Below are 24121 nucleotides of genomic sequence, written 5' to 3' on the forward strand. Positions count from 1 at the left end.
GCCAGATTCCATTTTCTGAGTGAAGGAGATCGCTAGAGCTAAACTCCGCAAGCACTGACCCCAGCCTTCTCCTCCAGCCCCGTCCCTTTCATAACCTTTTTTCTATCAAAGCTTCAGCCGTACAAGCTTCTTGCAATCCTTCCAGTTGTGTCAGGCTTTGCATGTGCACTGCCTTCTCCGTGGCGTGCCTGCCCTTCCCCATATACTAAACTGCTTCTTAGACTTTAGGATTTAAGTCAGAGGCCTGGCGCAGTGGTTCATGTTTGTATTCCCAGCACTTTGGGAGGCCAAGACGGACAGATCATTTGAGCTCAGGAGTTCAAGACAAGTGTGGATAACATGGTGAAACCCCATCTCTACACACAAGACAAAAAGTAGCCAGCTGTGGTGATGTGTGCCTGTGGTTCCGGCTACTCAGGAGGCTGAGGTGGGAGGATCACTTGACCCCAGGAGGCGGAGGTTGCAGTGAGCCGAGATTGCACTGGACTCCAGCCAGGGTGACAGATTAAGATCCTGTCTTTAAAAAAAAAGGATATAAGTCAGAGGCTGGGCATGGTGTCTCACGCCTAATCCTAGCACTTTGAGAAGCCAAAGAGGGCAGATTACCTGAGTTCAGGAGTTTGGGACCAGCCTGAGCAACATGGTGAAACTCTTGTCTCTACAAAAAAACCAAAAATTAGCTGAGTGTGGTGGCGCATGCCAGTAATCCCAGCTACTTGGGAGGCTGAGGTGAAAGGATCACTCGAGCCTTGGAGTTGGAGGCTGCAGTGAACCGTGATGTGCCACTGCACTCCAGCCTGGATGACAGAGTGAAATCCTGTCTCAAAAAAGATTTAAATCACAGTCATGACTTTCTGAGAAATGTTCCCCAACCAAGCCCCTCCCTGCACTATGAGCAGTTTTTCAGTGAGTCTGAAAGACTGTCAATTCCCCTAAGGAAGCACTTAATATCGTGAAGGGAGCGAAGTCGTCCCCGTGCCTAGCCCAATGCCTGACACATATTAGGTGCTCAAAAAATGTCTGTGGAATGGGAGGACATCATGAACCCAGCCAAAGAGGCCGAAGTTTAGAAGCGGGTGCTTGGAAGCATCTCAGGCAATGAAAGGAATTCCAGGCTTCATAAAATAGTGTGCCTGGGGATACCAAGACACATCCTGAGAGGAAGTTGCACGTGGGAGGTCTCAGCAGTTAGGCAGGGGTAGGTAGTGTGTGTGTGAGTTGCAGGGGACACTCCATGGAGCAGTGGCTCCATCAGGAATGGGAACTGTTAACCATCATGGACCCGTCCCTGTTTCTTTTGTCAGCCAGAGAAGGGAAGCCGCTGACAGCTCATCTCCTGTCCACCCTCGTGGCTCTCGAGCCACCCCTCTCCACCAGTGGCTTTGGCACTTGCAGTCACCATCAGAAATGTTCCCAAGCCCCGAGGCCCTGCTCTGACAGGCACAGGGACTCTTGGTTTCCCTGGCCCAGACGGCCAAACAGCTCCCAGCTTCTTGCAGGAGCTGAAAGAGTTGAAAGGCTGGGTGTCAGGAGACACAGTGGCTCAAGTGCTGGCTCAAGCCACTTGACCTTGGGACAGCATCTCTCCCTCTTTGGGCCTCAGTTTCCCCAGCTGTAAATTGAAGAGATGGGATGGCCGCTCTCGAGGAGTCCCGTCTGCACGCACGTTCTGTGGACCCTGCACTTCCTTGGATCTATACACTTTCCTTATCTGTCTGCTCCTCAAATCAAGATCTTAGTGTTGACAGGGAATTTGTAAAATCTTCTTTTTATAGATGAGGAATTTGAGGCCCAGGGAGGGGAAGGGGTGTGATCAGGAAGACGTACTAGGGGCAGACGCAGAATTTCAACTGGAGTCTGTGCTCCCAGACAAGATCTGACTTTGGTTTCAATGACTGCTTTGAATGAAAGAATACTTTGCTCCAAAGCTGCCCATGTGCCTAGCATAGATTGACATAGGGTGTGGCTGGTGCCTCTTCAGCCTTCTATAGGCAATCAGCTCAGTGTCCCATACCTTTTGAGCCTGTAGCAGGAGCCCAACCAACCTAGACCAAGCCCTCGTGGGAAGACCTGAGCTCTAGCCTTCTCTGTGTAACTGACTAGCTGTGTGACCCTGGGCAAGTCATTCCACCTCTCTGGCTTTATTGCTTCGCGGTTATATGAACTGCACTGGGCTGGAAGCTCTAGGGAATGTGGACTTGCCTGTTCTGTTTTAATCCCAGGGCTTGGCTTGCAAAGTTTCTTTTTTTTTTTTTGAGACGAGTCTCGCTCTTGTCCCCCAGGCTGGAGTGCAATGGCTTGATCTTGGCTCACGGCTCACTGCAACCTCTGTCTCCCGGGTTCAAGTAATTCTCCTGTCTCAGCCTGCCGAGCAGCTGGGATTACAGGTGCCTGCCACCACACATGGCTAATTTTTGTATTTTTAGTAGAGATGGGGGTTTCATCATGTTGGCCGGGCTGGTCTCGAACCCCTGACCTCAGGTGATCTGCCTGCCTCAGCCCCCCAGAGTGCTGGGATTACAGGCATAAGACACCGCTACTGGTCAGTCAAAGTAAAGTTTCTTAGTTGAAATTTCAGGGAGAATGTCATATGTCCAGCAACCAGTGATGTCTGTATTTAAGTCAGCCCACAGAAGCTTTAGCTCACTGACTGGCCAGTGAAAGGGCTGCCCATGGGTTGGGTGCTCACCTTTGGTTCAATTCATTGTGGCCTGGAGTGTCATGCCACTGATAAATACAGTTGCTCTTTCTAGGCACTGTGTGTAGAAAGGTATCTATTGGATCTCTATTTTATTGGTGAGGAAACTGGCTCAATAAGCCACTTAGCCCAGGCCATGTAACTGGTAAATGATGGTGCTGAGGTTAGAACCTCAAAGCTCCATGTTCTTCCCACTAGTCCAGGACCAATAGCTATGGACTAGTTGTGCGGAATGGAGTGCAGTATGTTGAGAGCTACAGGGATTTGGTGGAAGCAGCAGACTTTCCAGATGGAGGGAGGTCACCAGGAAGTCTTCATGGAAGAGGCGGCCTTTAAAATGGGAGTTTAAACAAACAGTCAGGGATGGTGAAGAACATTCCAGATCAAGGAAATAATGTCAGTCAAAGTATTTGGGTGAGGGGATGGGGGAGAGGAAACTGGGTAGGGGAGCAGGGGGATTCTGAGAGGGTGAGACTGTGCAGCGTGTCAGCATGCGTGACCGGGAGGGTTCTGAGGCAAGCTTGTGTGTCAAGCCCAGTAAGAAGTTTGGGATTGATTTGTGAAGTAGTGGAGATCCATTAAAAGTTGTGGAGCAGGTGAGTGACTTGATCAGAATTGGGCTGCCAGAAAACGTATTGTTAGTTCACTCTAAGTCTGTTCCTCCTGAGAGGCGCGGGCTGTTGCACCGTGGCTGTTCCTTCAGTCAGAGATGGGAGGAAAGGAGCAGAGCGGAGGAGATGCTGGCTCCACCTCCGTTAGGCGGAGGGCCGGAGCGGGAGGACGACGAGAGTGGGCAGGGGCCAAGCCTTCATGCCGGGATGTGGGCGGTGTAGAGGAGAAGGAGGAGGAGCTGGAGACGCCTTTCCTTCCTCCCTTGGCCATCAGCCTCCTCTGGCTTGAGGTCTGGTCTGGTGAGGCAGAGTACAGAGCATGCCTGCGCTGTCTGTGTGAGTTCCTGAGGAGTGAGATCTTTAATTTTTGTCTGCTGAGCCCCAGTGGGCGAGAGGCCAGCCTGTGTTACAGCCTCCTGGGGGCCCCTGGGCCAAGGCGCTCAGACCACAGTGGACGGAAACAAGGAATGAGTCACGCGGCCTAGGACTCGCCGGGGCCCACTGGGATGGGCTGCCCCTCGCTGCCCCCCTCTGCCTGGTGCTGTGCCCTTTCCTGGGGATTTGCCAGGTCTGGGTCTGCCCCCGAGGGATCGGGGCCCTAGAGAGGAGATTGGGAGCACCAGGGCAAACCTCATTGAGCCCCCACTCTCCACAGATGATCCAGGGAAAATGGCAGAGGGCCTCCTCTTCCTCTCTTTGCCCTGACAATGGAGAGCGGGAGGGAGCTGGCTTGCAGGCCTCCCTGGGAAGAGCTTTAGGAAAGACACCTGCGCCACCATGTAGCCCTTCCTCTCTGCCCCTGCAAGCCTCATTCTTTAGGGTGTGAGGAGTGTTACTATGACCCAGCTCAAAGCCAAGGTGGCCATAGACTGGAAGACCCCAGCAACAGCCAAGGGAATTTGCATCTTGTCCATATTATCCTCAGATTCCTGCACAGCCATTCTAGAAGCCTGGAGAGACCTGCACAATCCCCCCAGCCCACAGGGTTTTCTTCCTGGGGATTTTGAAAGACTCGTCCAGTTACATGAGCTCTCCGTATCTGGGTAGCTCTCTCCACCCCCCGCAGAGCGTCTGAGGTCCCTGTGGTTTTACTGGGAGGAATGAAAGGGAGGAGGCCCTCCAGCGGCTCACACCGTTGTCCTGCTCAGGTCTTCAGAGACACTGCTTTAGGAGCTTAGGGGATTCTCCTAAACCACCACCATCCAGGGACTAAAGGAATTTTATGCAGGTAAATAGGAAATGACATCTCAGCTTAGAGTGAAAGGCACAGAGCTTTTGGATCAGCCCACCTGTGCACCAGAGACTGGAAAGGGAGGGAAGAGAAGTGAAGTAAGTGATTTGGAAGAGCTGCCCGTTTCCCATCATTGAAGGACACCCTGGCGTCGAGTGCCGTGTGCCGCATGGAAGACAGCAAGGACTTTGGAGTCATTCAGACTTTTTAGTTGAATCCTGCCTCAACTCCTGGCTGGGTGACCTTGAACAAGCGATTTTTCCCCTCTGGGCCTATGAAATGGGAATGGCAGGCAACACCTCTACCACACAGCGCTACATAGACATTCTATGTATGTCATTTCTCTTTTCCAAAGAGAAAAGCTATGAGTTGAGATGAGCCCTATTCAGCAATTGCAGACTACTTGATGGAGGCTGGGTGAGCGTGACTGTGACTTCCCTCCTCTCCTCGGTGGGCGGGAATCAGATTCATGGCCGCTACTCAAAGTGGACCCCTAGCTGGTAAACAGGCCTGAGGAGAACGGGGGCGGGGGTGCTTGGTGGGGGCTGACCCGTGACCGCAATTCCGTGCAGCCATTAGCACCCCCACCACACCTCAAACAGCTGCGAATCCTTCCAGCTTTGAGAAAAACACAGCTGTAGGTGGTCTCCCTTCCCCGGGAAGCTGGCCCTGGTTTAGCATCTGGGACCAGACAAACCAGGAGTGAATCCCAGTGCGGCCACCTTCTTGCTTGTGACTGTAGATGAGCCAGTTACCTCCCTGAGCCTTCATTTCTTCATCTGCGATGTGGGGAAATAATAGTACTTCGTCAATAGCACTTCTCATTAAATGAGAAAGTGACAAGATGACTTGGCACAGTGCCTGGTGCCTTTTGAGTTCTCAAGAAATATCAAGGCTGGACATGGTGGCTCACGCTTGTAATCCTAGCACTTTAGGAGGCCATGGTGGGTGGATCATTTGAGTCTAGGAGTTCAAGACCATCCTGGGCAACTTGGCAAAGCCATGTCTCTATGAAAAATACAAATTAGCCAGGCATGGTGGCGTGCACCTGTAGTCCCAGCTACTTGAGGGGCTGAAGCTGGAGGATTGCTTGAACCCAGGAGGTGAAGGCTGCAGTGAGCTGAGATCATGCCACTGCACCCCAGCCTGGGTGACAGGGTAAGACCTTGTCTCAAACAAAAAATGAAATATCAGCTGGTAAATGGAGCAGTAGTAATTGACACCAGGCCCTACCCCATGATAGGGTAAATAGGGCTGGCTATTTAATTTGTCCTGAAGAGGAAATGGCAAAAAGAGCATCATTATCTCCATTTTCAGGTAAGAAAGTAGAAGCCAAGTGAATCTCAGGACTGTGCTCCATTCACAGAAGACACAAATGTTCACCACACAGCTGGGAGAGGGGTCTTTTCTTGTAATCCAGGCCAGCTCACCTTACCTCTGCAGGGGCATCCATGGTACCATGGCTACCGGCACCAGCCAGCATGTCATCTCACTCAGAGGAGATAGGTACCGGCAGACCAAGGCAAAGTGAATTCTCGAGAGGATGCCAGGTCGTGGTGCCTAAGGTGGACTGATTCTGGCGGCCTTTGCGGGCCTTAACAACCTCACACAGGAGGAAGTCGGCACCTCTCTGTACGGCCTCCACCTTCCAAACTGGAGGCTGAGGCTTCGCAGTGCAGGAGTCCCAGCTGCCCAGTGTCTGGAGCAGAACATCTGAGCCCATGAGCGGCTCCCGTCTGGAAGGCTGGGGGCCCAACCAAACCTCCCTTCAGTGATTCTGCCCTCTGTTTAACCAGGAAATGTGTTATTTATTCTGAGCAGGGGAACAAGCTCTCCTAGGGAGAGGAATTCAGGGCTGGAGGTCCAGTTACTTCCAAGGAAGAAAAATCCCTGGAATTCTGTCAGGAGTCGGGTCTCAGCAAAGGGGGCCGAAATGAGGCCCTTGTTTTTGGTCCTTATTTACCAAACCAGCTCAGGTTCTTGTAGACCTCTGGGTGCCAACATTATTCCAGCAAGACATGGGAAAGCAATGCATTTGCCCTGGGAGTCCCGCAGACTGCCGCCCCTTGCATGGGGCCTGTGTCTGGGCAAACCTTTCCCTGCCGGAATCTCTTTGGACTCTCTCTGCAGGGTTTTCCATAGATGATTTTCCTCCCCAGACCCAAGAGATGGGTGAGTAGGCTTAGCAGTGTTCTCAGGAGGGAGAGAGCTTTGATTGTAGGGTAGGGAAGTGACACACCGTGAATCAGGGGCTGTGCTGGAAACAGCTTCCCTTCTTTCACTGGGCCAAGAGGATCGACGGGGACAGAAAGTTCTGGTAACCCCACACTTCCAGGGAATTAAACAGTGGGCTAGTAGGCAGAGAAGAGGGTGTTTGGGAAGATGTTCTAGAGCGACTTTGGTGGTGATGGCGGTGGGGTGGTTAGGAAGGTCATGATTCAATTGTGAAGAGGGCTCCAGGTTTACAAGCCTGGGGTGGAGGCAAGGTGGTGTCACCTTAAAAGCTTGGGCTCAGGTGGAAAACGATCCAGGTTTCAATCCTGCCTCTATTTATCAGCTGTGTCATCTTGGACAAGCCCGCCCATTCCCAGCCCCAGTTTCCTCCTTTGTATGCGTGGAAATCAATGCCTCTTTTGGTTGGTTAAATCAGCCAATTGATGTTATATGCTTAGCCTGGTGTTTGGACTAAGGTAGGCTTTATCAATTTTGGCAGGCTAAAAAAAAAAAGCAAAACTCGAGTGTTTGCGCGATTGGAGATTCTGAAGAGCTGCAACAGGCCCCAGCAAGCAGAGGATAAGGGAGTCATGGGCAGTAAGTAGATGGCAGGGCAGAGCATGGCACTGGGGTAGGGGAGAAGATGCCAGTCTTTGGAGTAGATCAGCTGGTTTGGGGGCCCCCGGGTGAACAGGATGGGAACGTCCAAGGGCCACTTATACTCATGGAGGAGTGGGAGGGGCACCCGGTGGTGAGGGAAAGTGTCTGCGTGAGGATTTTGGCGGAGGCGAAGGGTGAGGGATGAATGGGCGGCAGACTTCCAGAAATGCAGGCGGAGGAGACGGAGCGGTAATAATGACTTGGACACACAGGAGGAAAAAATAGCTCAGGGACGAAGATGAGGCCAAGGTTTCTGGCTTTGGGAGGCTCATGGGATTGGAGGTGGGTCTTGAGGGGTCTAGAGGGGAGCTTCTGAGAGAACGGGATGGGTTCCGGGGAGAGGAACGGAGCCCGGAACTCCAGAGTTGGGTGGATATCTGGGCAAGGAGAGGTAAGTGTGGACCTGGGGCTTCCACAGCTGTGAAGGAGTCGCGTCCCAGGAACAGAACACAGCATTCTGGGAACTGAGGGGCGCTCATGGCCAAATGCAAGGGGTAGGGTTCAAGGAGATCTTTAGAGCCAGCCTCAGAGACAGCAAGCACATGAACCTGGATCAGGAGCTACCACCCAGAACTCAGTTCCTCTCTCTCTCTCTCTCTCTTTTTTTTTTTTGAGACAAGTTTTCGCTCTTGTTGCCCAGGCTGCAATACAATAGCACGATCTCGGCTCACTGCAACCTCCACCTCCCGGGTTCAGGCAATTCTGCCTCAGCCTCCCAGGTAGTTGGGATTACAGGCATGCACCACTACACCTGCCTAATTTTGTATTTTTAGTAGAGACAGGGTTTCTCCCTATTGGTCAGGCTGGTCTCAAGCTCCCAGTCTCAGGTGATCTGCCCACCTCAGCCTCCCAAAGTGCTGGGATTACAGGTGTGAGCCATCTAGCCTGGCCTAGTTTCTCTCTCTTAAAATGGGTCTAATGATACCAGCCCTCCCCACCTGATGGGATTATTGTGTCCTTTATTCAGTTAGCCATCCATTTCACACATATTTCTTGGCTGTCCTAGGTTCTGCAGAAACAGTAATGAGCAATGCAGACAAGATATCTTTTGCTTTAGAGCTACCCTTGTGGTTTGGGAAGTCAGACAATAAATGATTTTATAGGTTGTTGAACAGGACTTTTCCTCTGTTCTTAGAATATCTGCTGAAGCCACAAAGATAGAACAATGAGGGCTAAATATTCTTGCATTCTGAAGAGAAGTACTAGACACCTTACCAAGGCAGAACAGGTTCAACAACAATCAAACCACATCCCTCTATTCCAGTCTACAAATGAAAGGGACTGAAGAAAGTCACTGAAGCATAACATTGTTGCATTTGTGGGCAGGGCTGAGGGCAAACACGTGAAGGGAGCTCCGAGTGAGAACCAGTCATCTGGAGGCTGTGTCCCTATGCCTGTCCCCCCACTGATGCTGCCTATGTTACTGGGCATTGCAGGCACCTCGGTACAGTAAAGTACAGCAAGATAGTTCATGGGAGAACCCAGCCTATGTCTTTGGGAATTGAGGACGTATGTAAATGAAGAGACTTGTGTGCACTTCCCGTCTGGAGAATTCTGATCGTGGATCCTGGATGGAGTGGCCTGTGTGGGCAAGGTGAGAAGGGGCAGGGTGAGGAGCAGCCAACTCACCATTGTTTTGCCTGGCATAGGGGAGACAGTCCTATGAGTGACAGAGGATGCAGGGGTCTGTGAGAGGTTGGCCAGAGAGTGCTTTGCTATGACAACTCAGAGTGGAGGTCCTGTAGAGAACCACCCAAGAACCCACATACATGCCCATGAAAAAGCCAGCACTCGGCACCTGCCACCCAAGGGTACCTGTCGCATAAGACTTTGCTACTTTTCCTCTAACACCTCTCCTCTAGCCAGCCTCGACAAAGAGGAGCCACAGCAGAAAAGGAAGGTCAGAAAAACAGACCACACCCCACTTTCGCCACTGCAGGATCTCTAGCTAAGGGACAGGCCAGTGAGGGGAGAGGAGGACTATTAAATGGAACATTGTATCAATTAACTTGGATGAGGTTTTGATCTGGACAGGAGCAAACATTTTGTGCCTGAAAATTGTTCTTCATTATAGAAATAGAACAGTTCTCGTGTCTGGTAGGGATGACCTCTTGAGCCAAGGATTCTGTCTGAGATGTCATTAAGGGTGGGGAAGGGAAATTTATCATAACATGGTTGAAGGTAGTCATGGAGTACTTTCTGGATAATCCCTCCTCAGGTTCAGCCCATTTAAAAACTCAGTTACACGAACAAACAATTCAGTAACAAGATGATGTGAACTGTTTTATGAAGATGAGACAGGGTGGTGTGTTAGAGTGATGACTGGGGTGAGGGAGGGCTGCTCTGGATTGGGGATCAGGGATGGCCAAACCAGGAGCTGATATTTAATTTGAGAGGAGCAGTGATGAGAAACTATCCTCTTAACATCTTGGAGAGGAAGCTTCCAGGTAGAGGGAAGGGGGCATTCACTTGGCTTGTTCAAGGAGCAGAGAGAGGGCCAAGGCAGCGCAGTGTGCTGGGTGAGGGAGAGCAAGAGGCCAGATGAGATCAGAGCGGGGTAGCCGGCCAGGGCTTTCTAGGCCAAGGTCAGGGGTCGGGGCTTTATTCCAACAGTAGCTATTACCTGGGGCTGTCCTTTGTGTGGCGTGGGAGGTTGTGAACTGGTGCCCGCCTGCCAGCTCCTTCGCTCTGCCTCTTTGGGAAATAGGCTGTACACATGTGCCAAGGGCAGCCCTATTGACCCAGGCCTTTAGGCTGTAGGGAGGGGGAATGGGTGAGAATGGTGTGCTGATTATTGGAGACACAGTCAGTGGCGATCAGCATTCCCACACCCCTGCCTGTCTCCCTGCCTCCCTGCCAACATTAGAAGATGTGAGTGCACACACTGGGTTAATCAGGGATCACTGAATCCCCCTCTGGGCAATTTCTGAGAGTGAGGGGCTGGAGTGGGAGTCCAGGAATGGACTCAGCCGGAGGCAGGAGGCCTGGGTTCCATTCCCCTCTTTCACATGGGCGGTCTCCTTGAGTGACTTACTCAAGAGGCTCCATGTCTTTGCCTCTGTGAAAAAGAGGACTCCTTGGCCAGGTGCAGTGGCTCACACCTGTAATCCCAGCACTTTGGGAGGCCAAGGCGGTTGGATCACCTGAGGTCTGGAGTTCGAGACCAGCCTGACCAACACGGAGAAACCCTGTTTCTACCAAAAAAAAAAAAAAAAAAAAAAAAAAAAAAGAAAAGAAAAAAGAAAAAAATTAGCTGGGAGTGGTGGCAGGCGCCTGTAATCCCAGGAGGCTACTCAGGAGGCTGAGGCAGGAGAATCGCTTGAACCCAGGAGGCGGAGGTTGTGGTGAACCCATGCCACTGCACTCCAGCCGGGCGACAGAGCAAGGCTCCGTCAAAAAAAGAAAAGAAAGAACGACAGAAAGAAAGATGGAAGAAAGGAAGGAAGGAAAAAGAAAGAAAAGAAAGAGAGGACCCCTCTTCTAGCAGCCGCCATCGCCGTGCCAGGCCTAGACGCGACCCTGACGCCAGGGGAAGGGGATTGCGATCCAGAGCGAAGGCGGCGGCGGCGCCAGGACTCTGCAGCCACCGGAGCGCCGGGGCCGCCATTTCCGCCAGGGGGCGCTCCCGGGACCTCCCTGCGCCCGCCGCCCTCGCTGCCCCCGCTCCCGCCCGCCCCGCGGAGGGCGCCCCCGGCGGTCAGGGCGCAAGCGGAGGGGCCGGCGGCCCTGTCCCCCTACGCTGGCCTCGGCGCTCTTCCCGGCCTCCTTCAGACCTGCGAGGCTGCAGCCTGGGTCACCCGACAGGGAGCCGGTCCCTGAGGCGAGGGGCGGGAGAACGACTCGGGGCAGGTCTGCAGTTCGAACTCGCCCGGGGCAGGAGAAAGGCGGCCCGGTGTCCCGGGCGTGGCAGGCGCCATCTGCCCGACCAGCGCCCGGGTCAGTCCCGCGCCGCCCCCTGCTCCGCACGGGTTAATCCCCCTCGCCGCCCGCTCGCTTCCCGGTGCCAAAGTGGGTGTTGCTGGAATGCCTCGCTCCCTCTCCGGTAATGAGGGGGCTGAGCTGTCCCTCCGAGGAGGGGGCCTGGCGTGGATAAAAGAGACGAAAAAGCAGGGGGAGGTTTCCAAAAATAAAACCGTCCGAGTCCCCTTCAGACGGCTGCAGGCACTGGGAGGAGGCGCGAAGGTGCCGCGGCGGTGCGAGCCCTGCTGGAGTCGGAGCGCGGACAGGAGGTTTGGGGCGCACAACCCTCGCTCCGCGGAGAGCCGGACTCCCAGTCAGCCTCTTCGGGGCCCCCTAGACTCGGAGAAGCCGGGAGAGCAGCCCGGGGCGTCCCGCGCGCCGACCGCAAAGCTCTTCGCGGTGTCCGCGCGCCCCGCTCTCCAGCCGCCTCTGCGCCATGCTGCGGACCGAAGCCCGCAGCCCCGGGCGCGCCCTGAGGAACCCCTGGAGGGGCTTCCTGCCGCTCACCCTGGCTCTCTTCGTGGGCGCGGGTCATGCCCAAAGGGACCCGGTGGGGAGATACGAGCCGGCTGGCGGAGACGCGAATCGACTTCGGCGCCCGGGGGGCAGCTACCCTGCAGCGGCTGCAGCCAAGGTGTACAGTCTGTTCCGGGAGCAGGACGCGCCTGTCGCTGGCTTGCCGCCCATGGAGCGGGCCCAGCAGGGCTGGGGGAGCCCCAGGAGGCCCACCGAGGCGGAGGCCAGGAGGCCGTCCCGCGCGCAGCAGTCGCGGCGAATCCAGCCACCTGCGCAGACCCGGAGAAGCACTCCCCTAGGCCAGCAGCAGCCTGCACCCCGGGCCCGGGCCGCGCCGGCTCTCCCGCGCCTGGGGACCCCGCAGCGATCCGGGACTGCGCCCCCAACCCCGCCGCGAGGGCGGCTCACGGGGTGAGCACGGGAAAGGGAGGTTTGGAGGGTGCAGAGGGGAGCCAGGGCTCATTTGTGTAGGGGCGTGCAGGCGAGAGGAGAGGGCGCCTCACTCAAGCCCTCGTCCCTCTGTCTTTAGTACTTCGGGGAAACAGCCCCGAGGTTCCAAAGCCGGGACTGGAAGATTTGATCCGCTTTTGAAGAGTTGAAGGCAAAGATAGATCATCGTCCTCAGCCTTTCCTACCAACTCGCCCGGAGCCCCGACGTTAAATCCTTTCGCAAGGCGCCTCTCCACTCGCCCCCGCTCCTCCTGCCTGCGACTAACCAGCTCTTGTAGACGCCGGCAGCGCTACCGGGACCCGAGAGGCAGCGGGAACAGGACAGTGGGGTGGGCGCTCCAGGCTCTTGAGGCGCAGGGGAAGTTGAGCCGGCTTAGGGCACGGGTGGGCGGAGGCGTAGGGGGCCCCATGGAGAGAAGGTAGACGCGTCTCCGGGGAAGAGTGCTGGCAGTGAAGCTGGTGCGCCGGGACAAATGTGTACATTGTGGCGTGGGTCGGCCCGCGCACGCCGGGGCTGGATGTGGACGTGGGCGTGAGCTCTGGGCACTTTGGACAGGAAGCCTGTCCCTGATGTGGCTGCGGGACAGTGGGCGCGTGCAGAATTGGATGGGTGTGCCTTAGGTGTAAGCGCGGCTTGCGCTCGTTGCAGGGCTAAGCCTCCCCACAACCCCGCAATTTCTTTTTTTGCTCTCCTTGGGCACCACTCCCTGCCCTCCGCGGGCGCCGCAGAGTGAGAAGACGCCCCAGCAGCCCCACCCCCAATCGTATCTTCATGGCTGGGGGTGTGCTCCACCTTGCCTGAGTATGACAGTTGTCTCTGGAATGAAGGGCACTGAGCCCTGGGCAGTGAGGGGCTGGATGGGGACACCATCGGGAAGTCTGGGAAGGGCTTTGGCAGCCTCTCTTTGCCTGGGCCCGATTTGCCAGTTGGGTTTAGTCCTGGGGAACAGCACGAAAGACACTTGTACCCCAAGTCCTCCTCCAAGGACCTTCCGCTTCACAGCCTTGGTGCTCTTGGTTTTTCTTGGCTGGAGCGCTCTTCTCGTATTTCAGCAGGATTCACGCTCTGTTTCTTTCAGATTTCTGCTCAGAGTGGCCTTCTTTGGCCACTCATGCCCCTTCCTCTTTCTCCCTTCACCCTGCTTTATGTTTCTTCATAGCATTTACTCTGTCTGACATGTTCCATTTCTACTGATGTGTTTCTGGCCTGGCCTCCCAGCCCACGCTAATGCAAGCTCTATGCAAACAGGGACTTCGTTGTGTCCATTTCTTTGTCACTTGTGCCTAGAATAGTGCGTACACTAGTTGGTATTCTCTCGGTATCTGTTGAATGAGTGAATGAACTCCCTGCTGCCAGCAGAAGGCCCAGCTTCAAGCAGGCGGAGAGTAGACCCATACATTGCCAAGTCGCTTACACATAGGATTATCCAACAAGCATTAGTGGAAAGCACCTGCTGTGTTGCAGCTTTTTCCTTTCCTGATCTGTGCAAGTGAATGCATGCTTCCAAGGATTCTGTGTGCAGAGCATGGGAAAGGGGATGGAGGTTCAGAGTCCAAGGCATTGTTCCTGCTGGGAGAGCAACCCACTTACTTAGAATCACGTTGAAGAAGTGAACAGATGCTTTCTAGTACTGGAAGCTTCCCGTTAAGTGCAAAGGACTGGGGCCGTTGTGGCTGAAGAGCTGAGTAGAGGGACCTGTTACCTGGGGTCCCTGGGGCTCTATGGGCAGCATGTGGGGAGGCAGAGGGGAGGTGGCAGGAGGAGGCCTGGAGGTGAGGGTGGCGTGCAGGTGTAGCGCTGCCCAAGGACAAGGGCTTATTACTGTTGGCACTGGCCCAGGAGAAGGTAGTAGCACTGCAGCTCTGGTGTAGGGGAACCCAGAGACATAGCTTGGGCTGGAGCAGGGAGAAGTTTGTACTGCAGGCATTCAGGTGCAGGTGAGTTGTGGGGGAGGTGGGGAAGTGGTCAGGGCTGGAGGGTGCACTATTAGAAGTCATGGAATGATGTGGTGATGAGCAAAGTAAATTGTCACCACAACAGGGCTGGTCGATGTGAACAGGCGTGTGAGGACATGGGCTGGGTGCTACCTGCTGTACACAGGTGCACCCATCACATGACATGCTGGTCAGGCTCCTCCTCCAGATTGTCTTCTGCAGCCTTGATATAAAGTGGGTTCCCTGATACTCCAGTCAACCGCTCCGTGTCAGCTGGGGAGGACCTGAGTGGTCATCTTGTTTATTCACTTCCTCCACCCTGGTTCCTTCTGGCTAATGGCTTTGAGTCAGGCTGATCAAGCTGGCCATTCGCTGCCTTGTGAGCCGCAGACAACCAGGGACCAAGTGCCACCTGCTGATGAATCTTGGAACTGCATCACTACTACTGGCGCTGCTTCATTCATTCAATACTTTGGAAGGACTTTTATACCCAGGCCCTATACTGGATCCTGAGGATACAGCAGTGACCAAGACAGGCAGATTCTGTCCTCACGGAACTTTCAATGTAGTGAGGATTTATTGCACATAATAAAGACTTGTTAAGTTTGTGCCAGGCTTGATGCTAGGTATCTGGCATACAGCAGTGACCAGAGTGGACACAGTTCCCACATTAATGAAATTTACAGTTTATAGGGTTTCCTTTTTTCTTTCTTTCTATCTTTCTTTCTTTTTTTTTTTTTTTTTGAAATGGGATTTCTTGCTTTGTCACCTAGGCTGGAGTGCAATGGCACCATCTCAGTTCACTCCCACCCCCCAGGCTCAAGTGATTCTGGTGCCTCAGCCTCCCGAATAACTGGGATTACAGGCGAATGCCACTGCACCCAGCTAATTTTTTGTGTTTTTAGTAGAGATGGGGTTTCCCATGTTGGCCAGGCTGGTTTCAAACTCCTGACCTTAAGCACAATACCCACCTTGGCCTCCCAAAGTGCTAGGATTACAGGTATGAGTCACCATGCCCGGACTCTACAGGGGTTCTTGAACTAGCCTCACAGCATCCCACCTGTAGAGTATTTTTCCCTACCTTTCACTCTTGTTCTGTTATTATTTTTCTTTAACTTTATATTCTGTTAAAATAACGGGATTTTGTGTTTTATCTGTTTTAAAGTATATTATGAAGTTTTACAAATGCACTAAAAGGTATTGGACATAATATAACTTACAGTCTAGCTTTATCAAATCTTAATATTTTGGCATATTTTGCTTCCAGCTTTTTAGTTGACGTTTCCTCTATAAATTTGCCCCCCTCCCTCCCCAAAGTTAACCACTACCCTGAATTTAATTAATTCCAATAGATTTTTTACAGTATTACTATAGATACATGTATCCACAAAATATAAAATGTTGTTTTGCATATTTTATACTTAGATAAGTGATGCCACATTTCATTATTCTTCTGCAATTTATTTTTCTCCTCTTCATTAGATTTTTGAGATTTAAACATGTTAATATAATTAGCCCAAGTTTTAACTGTTGCATATTATTCCTTTGTCTGAATATTACCACAGTTATTCATCTTCCTGTTTTTGGACATTTAGATGAATTACATTTTTTTGCTATTACAGGCAGTGCTCCACTCACTTTTCTCTATAAATAAATTCATAACTGAAAGGAAACTTTGTATCATTTTTGTAAGTTGAAAGCAGTACTGCTTGTTATAAAGAGAAGGCAAATGTAGGAAAATTGAAAGGAAAACAAAATGTTCTTACGTTCTAGTCCAGACATCATTCATTATCTTTGGAAGCTCAACCCTGTGACAAGTTCTCTCTATTGGAAAGGGGGACTCGCAGGTATTGAGGGGAGGACCCGGCATTTTTCACTGACCTAATTAGGTTATAAGGACCACTAAAAAGAGGATCACTTTCTCATCGTGTAACTCAGATTGTCGAATGTTGTGATCTGTGAACCTAAAATGCCTTTCCTATCCTCAGTGTGGCTCATCCCACTTTTTGTGATACTCCGGAGTAAATGAGGCAAAGAAGTATTGATTGTATACTATGTGTTGGGCACTGTGTTAGACTATAGAGGCACAAAGAGAAATAAGAAAGAAACCTTGAGATACCCAAGACCAAGATACAACCAATGACCTGAGACAGGTCGTACTAAATGATCCTAGTAGATAGAGAATGAAAGAAGGCTGGGGAGATGTCAGAGGAGGGTTTTTGTTTTTGTTTTTGTTTTTTGACAGAATCTCACTCAGGCTGGAGTGCAGTGGCTCAATCTTGGCCATTGCAACCTCTGCCTCCCAAGTTCAAATGATTCTCCTGCCTCAGCCCGTGCCACTCACCTTGGCTAATTTTTTTGTATTTTTAGTAGAGATGGAGTTTCACTGTGTAGGGCAGGGTGATCTCGATCTCCTGATATCGTGATCCACCTGCCGTGCCTCCCAAAGTGCTGGGATTACAGACATGAGCCACTGTGCCTGGCCCAGGGGAGGTTTTATACAAAGAAAGTAACATCTGATCTGGAAGTCTTGGAGTATGAAAAGGATTTCAATTAGTAGACCAGAGAGTAAAGGAATTGTAGGCAGAGAAAGTAGCCCAGGCAAAGGCATCAAAGTGAAATCCGCAGGGCAACTGGGGAGCCACAGACCTTGTATCCTTGGAGGAACAAAGCCTTGGTTGTGGATGATCGTGGAGACTAAGTGCAGATGATGGGGGCAATTAGACTGCACAGGCAAGTAGGCACATGGGTGCCAGGGGGCTTTGTAGAGGCCAGTGGAGGGCTTTGGGAGGTTTTTAACAGAGGACTAGTATGATCTTGGGTTTGGCCCAGGTGGAACGGCAGCTCTCCCAGGCTGCTAGCCAGACGTGTTCCCTACAGTGATCTGGATACTGGGTGAATGTGTGCTGAGTGGTGTCCACTGGAAGATGTGACTCCAAGGATCTCTGAGAGGCACCTTCTAGGGTGTCAGAGTGATTGAATTGTATATCCTGGCTATTCAGGCTCATTTGTTCTCTCTGCTAGCCAGAGCCCACTGAATGGACAATTCCCAGCTGGTCACCTCCCTGGCCCTGCACCCAAGACTTTAATATTGGCCTGTAGGGATCCTCAGAGTCTCTCCTTGGGGACCTGAATCTCTTTTGAGAGCCCTACCAGCCCTAGCCTGGCCCCTCTGCCTGGCAACCTTTGATTCTGGCCAATCCTCACTGTGGCTGCTACATCCCTTAGGGCTCTACTCTGTGCAGGCAAAGTAGGGCTGGCCCTTACCCTCCCACAGTCCCCTGCAAAGGCATCCTGAGGGCAGCTGGGGTGATGGCTGGCTCAGGGGGCCTCCTTGGGCTGGGCTCCATGCCATGACTTCCCAACCAGGCGGGCTCCTGCGTCCATGCTGTCTGGGTTCCCACAGGCCCTATGTCTTAGAAAATTCCCAGGGCATGGCATCTGTTTCCTCTCAAAGACCTCCTAGCCCCACGAGAGGACTTGTCACCACCACAAGAGGTAGTGACGCACAAATGGGTGAATAGTTTCCCCTTCCACTGGGGCGCACCCCCAGAAACTCTGGGTCTGACAAGCAGCACTTTCCCCGCCCCCAGTGACATGGGCCCTGAGGTAGCCAGGAAGCTGCTGAAGGCGGTCGCCCAGAGAGGCTTTGAGGTGGGCTGAGTGGCACAACTCTTGGCTGGCAGGACATTCTGGGAGCTCCCTGGGAGGGAGGCAGCGCCCCACAACTTTGGGCCAAAGGGCCAGGAATGGGCCTCAGTGTTTTCAAGCTGCAGGAATTTATTTTGAATTCTTCATAAGACTCCAAAAACCACATAAGCTTTGGGGTCCACTCAAATGTCAAACAAACTCCTAAGTGGGACCAGATGTCGCCATGCTGGCCGCAGAGATCACAAGAATGGCCGCCCTGCTCTGTCCTTCGCCTGTCCAGCCTCTGCACATCTCCCTCCCCTCTCACCCTCCAGTTCCAGTGCCCAGTGACGATTTCTGGTGAGAAGGATGTAAGCCAGAGCCCAGCCCAGCTTGGGCCTCTAGTCGCTCCCTAGAAGTGTCCAGGAGAAGCCCTTCTAGGGAGTCACCCTGGTCTAGGCGTGTGGGTCTTTAGCTGCAGAGTCAGGGCTGGGTGGAAACTGCTGGTGTTGCCAGAGCACAGCAGATACCTGGAGGCAAAGTTTGGGGAGCTGGGTGAGTGCCCGAAACTGCAGGTCAGTGTCTCATGGGGGTGCCCTCAGAGCCAGCATCAAGGAGTAGCTGAAGGGCCGGACATGGTGGCTCACACCTGTAATCCCAGCACTTTGGGAGGCTGAGGTGGATGGATCACCTGAGGTCAGAAGTTCAAGACCAGCCTGGCCAACATGGTGAAATCCTGTCTCTACTAAAATATTTTAAAAACTAGCACTCCGTCTTAAAAAACAAACAAACAAACAAACAACAACAACAAAAAACTAGCCGGGTGCGGTGCAGGCACCTGTAATCCCAGTTACTTGGGAGGTTGAAGCAGGAGAATTGCTTGAGCCTGGGGGACTGAGGCTGTGGGAGACTGAGGTTGCATTGAAGCTAGATCTCGCCATTGCACTCCAGCCTGAGCAATAAAAAACCAAAGGAGTAGCCGAGGGAAGAACTCTGTTTCCCTATACAGTTAGTCCTGTTTGCCTCTCAAATAAAAATTGTGTCTGCAAATAAAAATTATGCAGAGGCAGCTTAACCCACACCCCAGCCCCATCCTCCTACCACCTTGCTACCTCGTAAGCCCCTTTTAAACAGGGATTCTAGAGTCCTGTTCCTTCAGTGTCCACTCAGGGCTCAGCCTTACCATGCACCAGACTGCCAGGGGCTGAAACTCCTCAGTGTGCATTTGTTGGCAGGTGACATCTCGTATAAACTTGAGACTGTTTTATGTGTGTCTTTCAGCTTTCCTTGGATGGTCAGCATTGGTAGGATAAGAACAAGGCCAGGCGTGTGGCTCACGCCTGTAATCCCTGGCATGGATGTTGGGAGGCTGAGGTGGGCAGATCATGAGGTCAGGGGATGGAGACCATCCTGGCCAACATGGTGAAACCCTGTCTCTACTAAAAATACAAAAATTAGCTGGGTGTGGTGGCGCACGCCTGTAGTCCCAGCTACTCAGGAGGCTGAGGCAAGAGAATCTCTTGAACCCAGGAAGTGGAGGTTGCAGTGAGCCAAGATCATGCTACTGTACTCCAGCTTGGTGACAGAATGAGACTCTGTCTCAAAAAAAAAAAGGACAAGAACCATGGTGTGTGTGTGTGTGTGTGTGTGTGTGTGTTTTATGAGAGGTAGAGTTGGAGCATGGCTTAGAGTTGGGCCAACCCAGGTTTGAATCAGCCTCCAGCACTTACCTGCTGTGTGGAATTCGGAAGTCACTGAACCTCTCTGAACCGGCTTATTAGCTTTAGGATTGCTGTCATCATTGCCTGAGCAGACTGCCTGCTTTATGTCAGATGTTAAAATTCCCCACCTCACTTAACCATCGTAACAACCCAATGAAGCAGCTATTGTTGTCTCCATTGCACAGATGGAGAGAGTGAGGTTTTCCCAGGACATGTGGAGAATGACAGAGTCAGGGTTCAGTCTTAGATTTGCATGTAGAATGGGGACAGCCTTCCCAGCCGCTCCCTGTTCCCCAGGCCCCTCCTGTAGAAGGTGGGACTGTCAGAGGGGCTGTAGGAATAGTCCCCAGCTCTGAGCATCCTTGGGTTGACTGTTCTGGTGACCCCACAGGAGGAACGTCTGCGGGGGACAGTGCTGCCCAGGATGGACAACAGCGAACAGCACCAACCACTGTATAAAACGTGAGTGCCTCCCCGGGTGCAGACACACCGCTGTATCAAATGTGGTGTGCCATTCCCCACCCTACTCCCCAGGCAGGTCAAGCTTAGGGACTCCAGAACCTGAAGCAGAAGTGTCTTTCCTAGTCTGCGTCCTGAAGATGCAGCCCCTCTTTGGAGTGGAGGCAATATCCAGTGGCAGAGAGGGGGGTTTAAAAATGCCTCCAGCTGGGGCTGGGAGCGGTGGCTCATGCCTGTAATCCCAGCACTTTGGGAGGCCAAGGTGGGTGACTCACTTGAGGTTGGGTGTTGGAGACCAGCCTGGCCAAGACGGTGAAACCCTGTCTCTACTAAAAGTACAAAAATTAGCCGGGCGTGGTGGTGGGTGCCTGCAATCTCAGCTACTCGGAGGCTGAGGCAGGAGAATTGCTTGAACCTAGGAGGTGGAGGTTGTAGTGAGCTGAGATCGTGCCACTGCACTCCAGTCTGGGCGACAGAGTGAGACTCCTTAAAGAGGAAAAAAAAAAAAAAAAGAGGTCTGGGCACAGTGGCTCACACCTGTAATCCCAGCACTTTGGGAGGCCAAGGCAGGCAGATTATGAGGTCAGCAGTTCAAGACAAGCCTGGCCAACATGGTGAAACCCCTGTCTCTATTAAAAATACAAAAAATTAGCTGGGCATGGTGGCAAACGCCTGTAATCCCAGCTACTTCGGAGGCTGAGAAAGAGAACTGTGTGAACCCGGGAGGTGGAGGTTGCAGTGAGCTGAGATTGCGCCACTGCACTCCAGCCTGGGTGAGAAATCGAGACTCTGTCTTGGAAAAAAAGAAAAAAGAAAAAAAAAAAAAACCTCCAGCTGGAAACAGTTTCTCCAGTAAAATCACTGCTCGTGTTTTCAAAGCTTCCTGCATTCCCTCCTGCTGCCCTACTGTGACCCACTCACCGTCCCGGCAGGGTCTCAGGAGCCTGCATGCACCTGTGTTCTGCAGAAAATGCTTGGCTCAGAGCCTCTGCCTCCCACATTTCCAGGGTCACCGTTCATGTAGCGTGTGATGAGTATCCACCTCTCCCCTGGAGGCTGGCCCAATGGCCCTGACCTCTGTTAGGCACTCTACCAGGATGGTCAGATGACATAGCCTGTAGCTGTCTCCCCTTGGACTGCTCTGACGCCTGGCAGGCTGGCTCAAAGGAGAGAAAAGTCATCTTATTTTGTGGAAACCAAGGAGTGAGTTGGGAAGAGCTAGAGCCTCCATGCCCAAGCCTTTTCCACTGATGGTATCAGGGGCATTCGCAACAGCAAGAGCTGGGACCTTTATAGCGCTCACTTCGTGCATGGTGCACTTTAAAAATCTTCTGTGGCGGTGGATGAGGAAAGTGGAGTACAGTCTGGAAACTTGCCCAAGGTCACATGTCAGAAAAAGCAGAGCTAGGATTTCAATCCAGACAACCTGACTCCAAGGTCAGTCTTCTTAATACCTATACCCTGCTCCCGGCTATCTTACCTTAATTTCTGGGCCTCGCTTTCTGTATCTGTGATCTGGAAGTGATGGTACTATTGCTGTCACTGCTCTCACTCCCGATACTATTATCTAATAACTGAGTATGTACTAGTGCCCAGCAGTGCGTTAAGCTCTTTACATGCATTATCTTAGTTTGACTTGTCAATCATCTTATGAAGTATGTGTACACTTATCATCATGGTTTACAGATGAGGAAGCTGAGGCTTGGGTTGCTTAGGAAACACAGCCAAGGCTATGCTGCTGCAAGTGCTGAGCTCAGGCTGGACCCAGGCCAACTGATTCCAGAACTCCAGCCTCCAATCTCCAGGGCTCCATTCCCTCCTGACACCAGTGGGTGCTGGGCATTCCAAAGTGTAGAGTCCCCACAGATCACAGCAGATAGGGGAGTTTGAGGGTGCCCCTTGGATCTTTCTCCTTCCTCCCACAGGCTCCTCTTGGGTCCACATCAGCTCCCCAGGAACTCTGCCTGACTATCCTGCAGGTGGCTGCCCCTGCCTCTGCCAGTCCCAAGGCTGGCTGCAAAGCCTCAGTCTCACCAGCTCCCTTCCTTCAAGGACCAGCCCCAGGCCCTTCTCCATAGGAGGGCTTCACAGTTAACAGTCTGGGTATGTGACAAAACATGTAATGTTCCCAGCACCATGGATGCCCTCATCTGTGGTTGTCCTGACACCCCGCATGATGGGATGTGACGCTGCTGCTCTCATTCCCGCGAGGCTGGAGATGCGGGTTCACCAAGCTCTTGGCTTCTGTCTCAGGCCTCGTGGCCCTGACCCTCTGCCTGTCTGAAGACGCAGCTCAGGCAAAATCCCTCCTAGGATCTCCAGATAACAGAACCAGAGCCAAAAACTCAAAAACGAACAATGAAGTAGATCTGCTTGTATACCCTTTCCTTTTCAGGGAACCTGGATGCGTGGGGGCTCTCAGAAGTCAGGCCCTCTGTGTTCAGGTACAGACAGGTGGGCGAGAAACACTTGTCCCTCAATATTTTATTTTATTTTTATTAAAAAAAATTTTTTTAGGCTGCGTGTGGTGCTCACGCTTGTAATCCCAGCGCATTGGGAGGTCGATGCAGGCAGATCATGAGGTCAGGAGTTCGAGAGCAGCCTGACCAACATGGTGAAATCCTGTCTCTACTAATAATACAAAAATTAGCTGGGGTGGTGGCAGGCACCTGTAATGCCAGCTACTTGGGGGACTGAGGCAGGAGAATTGCTTGAACCAGGGAGGTGTAGGTTACAGTAAGCCGAGATAATGCCACTACACTCTAGCCTGGATGACAGAGCTAGACTCCATCTCAAAAAAAAAAAAAAAAAAATGTATTTATTTTTTGAGACAGAGTCTAGTTCTGTCGCACAGCCTGGAGTTCAGTGGCATGATCTCGGCTCACTGCAACCTCTGCCTACTGGGTTCAAGTGATTCTCTTACCTCAGCCTCCCAAGTAGCTGGTATTACAGGCACCCATCACCGTGCCTGGCTAATTTTTGTGGTTTTTTTTTTTTTTTTCGGTAGAGACAAGGTTTTGCCATGTTGGCCAGGCTGGTCTCAAACACTTGGCTTCAAGTGTTCCACCTGCCTCAGCCTCCCAAAGTGCTGGGATTACAGGTGTGAGCCACCACACCTGTAAAGAAGAAGAAAGTGAGCCTCAGAGAGGTGGTGACTTGCTCAGAGCCACACAGCTGATTGGAAAAGAACCCGAGACTCATAATCAGCTCTGAGCAACTCCTCCGGGTAGAGAAGCCAGGGACGTGGGTGGCCAGGTGGCTTTAGGCTAAGCAGAAGCTCTGGGCTAGGACCTGGCACTGTTATTTTTTAAGAGCACCCTAGGTGATTCTAGGTGTGGCCAAAAATCACTGAGCAGAGTTGGGGGTCAGTCACAGGAAGATCTGCCCTGGGGGCCCTCCTCAAATTTGAATGTTCCCCCAAATCCTCTGGGAATCACATCAAAGGGAAGATTCTGATTCAGCAGATCTGAGGTGGGGCGGATATCCTGTGTTTCTACCCAGCTCCCAGGGATGCTGACGCTGCTGGCCCAGGGACCACACTTTGAGTAGCAGTGCGTTCCAGAACTCAGGAGGCCTGGGCAGTGATTGGGACTTGGAGGCGGGGAAGAGCGTTGGTATGTTCGAGAGAGCTTAGCCTTTGCTGGAAGGCAGCGTTGGCTGATGGAGAGTGTTGCTGAGGTTTGAGCTGAAGCTGGAGCGGGTGGCTTCACAGCGGGTGGGCTTCTCCCCAGCTGCCTGAAGGGTCTGGGCATAGGTCTCACTTGGGCCCTCCAGCCCTGGAGGTTCTTGGTTTCCTAACTTGCTAGTGATGGTCCAGTGTTACTCTGTGATAGACTGAAGTTTCAACCCTAGGAACTCAAGGTTGAGTGAGTTTGCAGACTGTTACAGTACCAGCGCCTGTGTGGGGGGCACCCTTGTGCCCCAGCAGGTGCTGCACCAGGAAGCTGAGGTAGGGGGCTGCCAGTACCTTCTCCCCTGGTATTTCTCTCCCTGGCCCTCTCACCGCTACCCCCTGGTTGCCCACCCTGACCCAGGC

At 52.5% G+C, this 24121-nt stretch overlaps 1 protein-coding gene across 5 annotated transcripts in view; it reads left to right on the forward strand.

The window, feature by feature from the left end:
- Window positions 1-8827: 8827 nt before the first annotated feature.
- The window catches only part of LTBP2 (latent transforming growth factor beta binding protein 2), a 117359-nt gene continuing 102065 nt past the window's right edge, over window positions 8828-24121 (forward strand). For 3 of the 5 annotated variants that reach the window (XM_039469456.2, XM_010335285.3, XM_074392974.1), the window contains exons 1-2: window positions 11752-12301; window positions 20018-20088. In XM_039469456.2, coding sequence (XP_039325390.2) covers window positions 11811-12301; window positions 20018-20088 — 562 coding nt within the window. In that variant the 5' untranslated portion in view covers window positions 11752-11810. Of the gene's footprint in view, window positions 9009-11751; window positions 12302-20017; window positions 20089-24121 lie in introns of those variants that run through there. The other 2 variants (XM_074392977.1, XM_074392975.1) reach the window with 2 other exon arrangements.

The sequence above is a fragment of the Saimiri boliviensis genome, chromosome 2 (genome assembly GCF_048565385.1).
Source record: "Saimiri boliviensis isolate mSaiBol1 chromosome 2, mSaiBol1.pri, whole genome shotgun sequence".
Lineage (NCBI taxonomy): Eukaryota > Metazoa > Chordata > Mammalia > Primates > Cebidae > Saimiri > Saimiri boliviensis.